Source organism: Triticum dicoccoides, chromosome 4B (genome assembly GCF_002162155.2).
Source record: "Triticum dicoccoides isolate Atlit2015 ecotype Zavitan chromosome 4B, WEW_v2.0, whole genome shotgun sequence".
Taxonomy (NCBI): Eukaryota; Viridiplantae; Streptophyta; class Magnoliopsida; order Poales; family Poaceae; genus Triticum; species Triticum dicoccoides.
This window is the reverse complement of record NC_041387.1, coordinates 487,135,702-487,144,336: the sequence shown is the minus strand read 5'-3', so window position 1 is coordinate 487,144,336 and position 8,635 is coordinate 487,135,702. Positions and strand designations below refer to the sequence as shown.

The 8,635-nt window shown below is 39.9% G+C and overlaps 1 protein-coding gene across 2 annotated transcripts; it reads left to right on the top strand.

The window, feature by feature from the left end:
- The first annotated feature begins 1,964 nt into the window (after positions 1-1,964).
- LOC119291030 (nuclear speckle splicing regulatory protein 1-like) lies at positions 1,965-7,115 on the top strand. Of its 2 annotated transcripts, none has more exons than XM_037569717.1 (6): positions 1,965-2,117; positions 5,008-5,727; positions 5,854-5,922; positions 6,239-6,339; positions 6,448-6,516; positions 6,624-7,115. In XM_037569717.1, exons 2-6 carry the CDS (start codon positions 5,025-5,027, stop codon positions 7,110-7,112), a joined length of 1,431 nt encoding a protein of 476 aa, XP_037425614.1. In that variant the 5' UTR covers positions 1,965-2,117; positions 5,008-5,024; the 3' UTR covers positions 7,113-7,115. The 2 variants fall into 2 exon arrangements, with proteins under 2 accessions (XP_037425614.1, XP_037425615.1); XM_037569718.1 differs by having other exon boundaries at positions 1,966-2,117; positions 6,652-6,954.
- Positions 7,116-8,635: the final 1,520 nt, after the last annotated feature.

The following is an 8,635-nucleotide window of genomic DNA, read 5'->3' as shown; positions in this document are numbered from 1 at the left end:
CTTCGTAAATATTTCAAAAGCTTGAAATATCCAGAAACGGTTTTTGAGGGCTTTGACCTATATTTTGCTCATGACCATGTGTTGAAACTCATATATATGGACAATATATGTCCAATTAGCTTCCCTAAACTTTCTCAAATATTTTTGAAACATTAAAAATAGTTTTAACCTATTAAAGACTATTAAAGACCATTTCTGGCCTTAAGAAAAACCTTTAGATAAAATAGCAAAATAACTTTTAAAATTATATTTTTGTGGTTTATGGGAGTCCTATATCTAATAGGAGTCAAATATAACTTTTGAAATATTTTTCACAACCCAAAGTTAGTACTTGTAGTTCAAGCCTTAACTCAGGGTTTTTTTGAAAAACTTAATTTAGAAAATACTTTTTGGCCAAATTATTTTTGTAAGAGAACACTATTCTGTCCTATACACATGGCATGATCATTGGGCAAAGTTTTGGACCAAAGAGATGAAGTATAGGAGGTGGAGCTATGTTTTGGTTTTCATGAGCACTTGAAATCACAGTAAAAAATCCAAATCAAATAAAAAGCCAAATGATGTAAAAAATTTTGTTGGTCCAATTTTTCATGCTTTATTAATGCAACGACAATGTTACAAAACACTGGGTGTGACATTTCGCATTTTAACATTAAAATTGAAATTCAAGGGGTAAAATGGTGAGGAAAATAGCAAAAAACAAAAGCCCCAAACAGCCCACAAAACCAAAAAGCAACGCGGGCCAGCATGCAGCCGGCCCATGTGGCCAGAGGGAAGGAGAGCTCGCCCACAAGATACCCCTATACAAAAATGTATTAAAAAATATGTTCCCGATGTATACAAAAATGTACAATATGTATTAAAAAAGTAAAAATAAAAATATGTATGTGTTCAAAAAATTTAATCATGTATTTGGAAAACGTTACATGTGTATATAAAAAAAGGTTCCTGATGTATATGAAAAAAATGGACATACAATATATATGTTTTAAAATATGCTAATGATGTGTATGAAAAATGGTCAATGTGTATGGAAAAAGTAGATGTAAAAAATAGTCCCTCCGATCCAAAATAAGTGACGTGGTTTTAGTTTTCAAATTTGAACTAAAACCATGAATCCAAAAGAAGTGTCATGATTTTAGGTCAAATTTGAACTAACACGACGACACTTGTTTTGGACCAGAGGGAGTATAAATTTTTTTAAAAATGGATCATGTATTTGGAAAATGATAAACTTGTATATAATAAATCTTTGTGATGTATATGAAAAATGTTGGATGCATATGTAAAAGGTTGGCACCAAATTATACATTTTAAAAAAATATTAATAATGTATTTGGAAAATGTTAATGTGTACAGAACAATGTTTAAGATGTATACGCAAAATGTTTGTGTAATTGGGAAAAATGTTAAGCATTTATAAAAACCCATTCCTGTTATGTACGAAAAGAGAAAGAAAAAAACCAATAAAATGGACAGAAGAAACAATAAATTAAAGAAACCAATGAAAACCAGTGCAAAAGAATGAAAACAGTGAAAACCAAAAAAGAAACAATAAAAAGAAAGAATGAAAACCAGGAAAGAAACAAAGAAAATGAAAGGAAAATACAAGAAATAGGAAACATATAAAATCATTGAAAATGAGAAAGAAACGAAAAAAACCAGAAAAAGAGAAAAACCTGTAAAACTGAGAAAAGAAACGTAAAACCCGATTGAAAAACAATGAAAAAACACCAAAACGGAAATCTGGTGATGAAACCAAAAACCAGAAGAAAAGACGAAAAGAAACGAAAAAAAAACCCCAAAGGAAACCGAAGCGAACAGCGAACCAGCGGCGAGCTAGCGAGGTATATACGGGGATGGGCTGGCCCAATCTTGTGGCTCGGAGGAAAGCTTCCATCTCGCGTTGAGCGAGATACAACTCTCGTGGTACTACAGAACGATTGGTCCTTCTTCAAAGAAGAAGAAAAAAGCAGAGGGATCGGCCGGGATTTGGGCCTGCGTCTTGAGGCGAAGGAACCCTACCGAACGAACGAGGCGACGGGGTGACGGCGCACGAGCGGACGGACTCGGTGCCTCCGGCGACTAGTCCGACGACGACGAAGGACTTCCCTCAGGTAACTCACCTCCTCCTTCCTCTCCCTCCTCTCCATCCAGCCCTGCCTCCCTAGCCCCGACGGAGGCGGCTCCCTCCGTCTCCCCCTGCTCGTCTTCCATCGCCTGCGGCGACCTGCAGCTTCCGCTCAGGCTGCTCCCTCTCTTCCCTTGCAGTCGCCCACTCAGAGCGTACCTTAGACCACGGGAGCCACCCAATCCCCTAGGGATTGAGCCTCTTCTAATCCCTCTCCCCCTCTTTCTTTGGGTAACATGAGAATAACACACAAATCTTACGAGCAGATTGCAGCTGAACCAAATACTGTTTTTGCATTAAACATTATTTATTTAGGCAGCTTTCAGCTATACAAAACACTAGAAAGAATACTGTACCCTATTGATTACTCAATAAGAACTACCTATTTGCAACTTTATTTAGAGTAAAAGGTAGTGATGGAATTTTCAACAGCAATTATCCTATGAGTCCAGACTATTTCAAGCTAAATACGTGGATACAAGAAAATGTTGTTCCAAATATTCAATCTCAAATAGTACAGATTAAATTGTACACCTACCCAGGCAGTCATACAAGCAAACCACCCATGCTTCACAATTGTAATCATATAATGTGTAGTAGAACATGGGCCGCAAAAGGATTACATACATGTCGAACACATTGTTGCCAGTCATAAAACATCATTTACAGACAGAGATTCTACAGTCCACAGCCATGAGGCCACGTGACTACTGATCCAACCGACAATGTTGAATTGTCTCCTCCCTTATGAAAGAAAAGAAGATGGTGTTAACAAGAATTATACCAAGCTGATTCCACACTGGACAAAACATGACCACCATGAGATCATCTAAGTTGCAATGGATATATTATCACACAGTGAACCATTTGAGTGTACTGAACGACCACAAATGAACAATATTGACAAACAACAATACCAAGTAAGTTGTGAAATTAATGGATACGCAAGCAACTGGTATGATTCGGATGTGAGTACCAGTGGAAAAAGATCATGAAAATATTTTTTGATTTCATTTTCTGTGTGTGCGCTTCTGTCAGCTGAGCTCCACACCAAGTTTCACCTGCTTCAGCTGAATAGTGTCTGTGAGCATGAGGTACAGTGGCTACTACTGCCCAGGCGTTTGTACACAAACTACACATACTTAGGAGGTCCCTGGTACATTTACATTACTAAAGGGTGGTAATTGTAGTACATTACTACCACACTATCTACTATGAACAGGAGGTCCCTGATTCATATGATCTGCAAGCACAAAAAACATACTCCCTCCGTCCCTTAATATAAGACGTTTTTTGACACTAGTGTAGTGTCCAAAAACATCTTACATTATGGGACGGAGGGAGTAGATCAGAACTGTGTAAGCATGCTAGTTGATTTTTGGATTGTTGCACATCTAGAAATATTGTTAGTAAGTGAGCATTCTCACCCACATTCACACATGAGATCCAAAAGTACTTTTCTATTTACATATATCATACAGAACACAGAGAGCACATGAGCTTATACAGAGAACATATGAACTTATACATGCACACAGAACATGGTGCTTACACATGCACACAGACTCAGATATTCGTCATCACAGAATAATCTAGGACCAAGTCCACCACCCATTGCTATCTAGTTTCTAGCAAAGCCAGTACATGAAATATTAGCTATGTAGTTTTTTCTTTTAGTAAACGACCCAACTTCATTGAATAACTGAAGAGAGTACATCAAGTTGAAGACACTGAAACACACACAAACTATCTTTCATGGCAAGTCTAATGGCATTACAATCTCTATCTATTCTCAAACACACATTAGTTTAGGATTCCCATTTTTATTTATCCATATAACTATGTTTTTAGATTTGTGTGCTATGCGAAGTGTCCTTCCGTTGAATCATAAAGAGGAGTCTGGGTAAGTTTAAGACAGGGACAGTTTTCTTAAGCTAAGCGCATTATAAATGGCTGCCGTTGTGCTGCTTGCATTTTGTTTGGATCAACCAATGAATAATCAAAGCTCCCAGTAAGCGCTATGGCCTCTTCCACCCTAGAATCAGAACATCCTGGTGGTTACGCTAAGGGCGAGTTCCCTATCCTTGGTCCTTGGACTCTTACCACCCAAGCACAGAACTCTATAGTTCAGCACTATGTTGCTTCCTTTCTTTATTTGATTCTCCAACTTGTATTGGTCCACTTAGTTTGAGGAAGAAGATTTGGAGGGAGTACAACACCGGATCATGTTATTTTCATTCGAAGTGTAAGAAGCAGCGCCTAGTTAGTCTTTTGAAATCCATTTGAGATGCATATCACTTGTTTAACAGGCATGTGAAACCCTAGCATATCAACTGAACTCAAGTGTGATGGCCAATGGATGTAATTATTTTTTAACTAGTCTTTACTAGAAAGTATCCCAGGGGCTGTATTGTATAACCAAGGCTTTAGGACGCAGTTGCCATGGTGGAAAAATTCCGGGTTAAAATCTGGATGTACTTCTGAATTTACTCCACCTAATTATCATTTCGAATTCCAATTTATTATGTGTTAAGGGTAACAAAATGAGAAAATTCTAGCATTTGTAAGAATTCAAATTGACAGATTTTTCACCTTTTTCACTCTAAAGACAGAATCATAGAATGGATTTGAGCTTGAAATTTTATACATATGTAATTGAACCATGAAGTACATTTTGCATAAATAAAATCCATATATTTTTGTGACTTGTGTTAGTTTCAGTGACCACAATTGCACCCAAGCCCTCGGTCCATACAGTATGAACCCAGTGTCCCCTAGTGTGTATAATGATCAATGCTAAGAAAGATTTGCCCCTTAGTGCGATCTAGTAAATCTGCCCGTTATTGAACTGTTGAATTGCTGTTTAATTGATATAGATACTGCTGGGTGCAAGATGAACACTAACCGTGGGAGGAGCCGTAGTCCAGTTGAAGTCAAGGATGGCCACTCTAAGGGGAGTGAGGGTTATGGAAGGAAAGATAATGTGAGAGATCTACAGAATGATAGTCATGCCAGACCAGGCAGAGGTCATGAGTTTGTTAGGCATTCTGATAGGCATTCCTACGGAGCATCACGTGAATCCAGGAGGCATGATGATTATAGGAGGTATCATGATAAACGTGCTGATGATGAAAGGAGCCATCCTAGAACTTCTCGGCCAGATCGGGAGTCAAAGGCTGACATTTACTATGATCCTTCAAAGCGTGATGGCACATCTGATAGATCACATGGTGATTGGAGAAATGCTGACAGCAGGTATGGGGGCAAATCTGTTAAGCGAGAGCAGAGGAGTAAGAATCAGGAAAAACATGAGTCCCCACGTGAATACCGTAGACATGATGTCACAGAGTATGAGAAAGATGCTGATTTAAGAAAGGAAACCTACTCTTCCAGAAGGTATCCAGAAGAAGGTGAAAGTAAAAACAAGGAAAAGTTCAAGCAGGACGAAGCTCTAAAGAAGAGAAGTGGCAAGGAAATCGAGAAAAGCAGCTGCGCAGCAGAACCTGAGTTAGAAACTAGGCAGAAGAGAAGAAGCTTATTCAGTTCTGTTGGTCCAGATGTTGAAAATGAACAGCACATGGAAATGGATACTTCAGGTTAATATTTTGTTTCTTTTGTTAGTTCTGAAAATTTCTTGTACTGACACACTGATGCATTATTCTATTGAGATGTGATTATGGACTTCTTGACCTTAAACATAGTTTCTGCTAATTCTGCATCAGGAATTAAAGAGGAAACCATGAATCATCTGAATGCAGCAAAAGTTGCAGCAATGAAAGCTGCTGAATTAGGTGAGTCCCCTCAGTTTGTTGTCAATATTTTTTCTTTCATTTTTGCACCATCTCAAGGATCTATGTCTTCATTAGTTAAGGTTCTTCTGTGCTATTTCTTGAATTTGATGTGTGCACCTATTAAAAATATGGTTTTGTGTGAAATAAAGTGGGTATAGTATATTTGTTGGCTGAACATTTCTTGGTTAGCACAAGAATTTGGTTCCATGATGGTCCAGTGATATGACTAAGATGTTAACTCTTCCATGATACTAGATCAGAGCTATGCAATCTTCCACTTACATGACTGACCACCTCCTTTCATGTTCTATTGCAGTGAATAAGAACATTGTAGGATTTGGAGTCGGAACTGGGCGGCTATCCACTGACCAGAAGAAGAAGCTGCTCTGGGGTAACAAAAAGAATAACCCTCCAGAGGTATATCTTCGTTAGCATCTATTTATTTTGAACTTGCTTCTTTCCATACCACTATTACTGCATACCATACTTTTGCAACATATTTTTACCTTCGTCCTAATGCTTCAGACAAGTACTCACTGGGACTCAAATCTGTTTTCTGATCGGGAGCGCCAAGAGAAATTCAACAAACTCATGGTAATTCCTTCAAGATCTGTAATTTTTGAAATATAGTACTGATCTGAATTCTGCTGAGCAACAACATATATACCCCATTACTCTGCGATGCACTAACACATTTTTAGAGTCTGAGGATGCCTTGGCCTAATGCAGGGTGTGAAGAGCAATGCCTCTGCCTCAGTTCAAGAGAGCAAGGCCGGCATCAAGGAGGAGGGTCCAGCAGAAGTCAAGAAACAAGAGGAGCTCGACACCGACCTGGAGAAACTCTATGTAGCAGGCCTGCGACGGAGAGATGGCCGAACCGTTGGTCTCGGCCTGTAGGGAACTCTGCCTGCAAGTGTCAAGTGCCTCCGATGTACACGCTTCGTTGGCTTGTTTATCCTTACTTGTGGAAATTTGGCTGTCAGTTTTGCATCGACTGTAGAAACTTGTTATTATATTATCATCGCGTGTCTCATAAACTGTTATGTCTGCTTGACACTTGTATCTTCTCACCCGGGAGGACTTGTGCACTTAGATGTCTGCTTTGCTTGCCCTTTGATGTCAATATGAGTTTCCGGATAAAAAAAAAGTTATGGATAGACTATAATGAGAATTACAAAGGAGCTGTCTAACTAGATCGATCTGGCAAATATATAGCCGGGAGGAGAGTGAGGCGTTTTGGTGACCGGGCTCCATGGAGGCTGACATTTCTGAAAAATTCAAAATTCAAACTTTCTGGTTTCGAAAAAGTTGAAACAAATATGCAAGTATACAAGGTTGAAATTTCCTCCCTTCGTTCCTGAATATAAGTCCTTAGAGATTTCAATATGAACTACATAAAGATGTATGTAGACATATTTTAGAGTGTAGATTCACTCGTTTTGCTCTATATGTAGTACATATTGGAATCTCAAAGACTTATATTATAAATGCGACCTGTTCAAAAAAGAAGTTCATGGGCCCCACCCACCCTTTCATGAGGTGGTGATCTTGACCAACAAAGCGACTAAATCATCTCCGGACCCTGATGTGTCCAAATCCCTGCTCGGCTCGCCGACATTGGTAGCGGCGGCACCCATGGGTGTCGTTTCCCTTCTTGGAGGCGCTGCCATGGCCTCTGTGTGCCCCGGCCTCTTCGAGCACCAGGGGAACCCTTGGTCTGGTTCTTCGGATCGGATGACGGCGTCATCATGATGTCATTCCCCTTCTTGAAGGCGCCATCTTGCTTGCTCGCGACATCCTCGGTGTTGGATTTAGAGATGTTTGATGTTTTGGAGGTTCGGCTTGCCCCTCTACTTGGGTCTTGCTTGGTGGTTTAGTTGTGGTTTTTTCTTTTTTTCAGGTAGAGAATCCTGTGTCTGTCTGCTCCGGGTCCCATGCCCACGTCTTCTCATGTATGCGTGTGTGCTATGTGTTGTGCCCTCTTATGTACTTTTCTGCTTTCCTTCTATCAATGCAATGATACACAAGCTTTGCGTATTCATAGTAAAAAAAGAATAAATACTATCATGTGCTGAAAAGCCCCAGATTTTTTTTTCAGAACCATCATTTCAATGCATTTCGTTCGAAGAACTTACACACATGTACATTATGCCTCCATGTATTTCTTTTTTTTTAGATTTTTGAAAACGTAGAAATATGAATTTTGAAAATTGCAAATTGAGGCCTCCATGTAGCTCGGCCTCCAAAAGCAATTTTCCGGAGAGGGATGGCTATATAGCCGGGAGCAATCCCGAGGGATGACATGACCATTGGAGGCAGGGCTACCCAATGTACATGCGACATGTGGCAAAACAGTTGGATTTCAAACACAATTGCTGGATTGACTTGTGGAACAGGTCATCCAACTCATTACCAATGACTTTTAACTAGGTGTCCAGAAGCTAAACGAACTGCTTCGAAGGAGATTTCAAAGTCTTTACTCGAAAAACTAGGTTCGATTGAGCATGCACATACACATTTCAATCTCATAACTAAACTAGAGTCGCCATCCTATGCCACACTGTCAGCGCCACTCCTGCACCAAGCCCAGCTGGCGTCACCGACCAACGGGGCCCACAGGGCAGCGGCTCGCACCACTCACCTGCTGCCCATCGACCACCATGGGCCCAGAAGCCCAACTCTCGGGTGGCTGGGCCGAAATGGATGCGGTGAA

What these genes read in the sequence shown, in the direction of transcription:
- LOC119291030 (XM_037569717.1), top strand. Translation starts at nt 5,025, where the DNA reads ATGAACACTAACCGTGGGAGGAGCCGTAGTCCAGTTGAAGTCAAGGAT. An exon ending in AAAAGAATAACCCTCCAGAG is followed by an intron (nt 6,340 to 6,447) that starts GTATATCTTCGT and finishes CTAATGCTTCAG; the next exon opens with ACAAGTACTCACTGGGACTC. An exon ending in AGAAATTCAACAAACTCATG is followed by an intron (nt 6,517 to 6,623) that starts GTAATTCCTTCA and finishes ACACATTTTTAG; the next exon opens with AGTCTGAGGATGCCTTGGCC.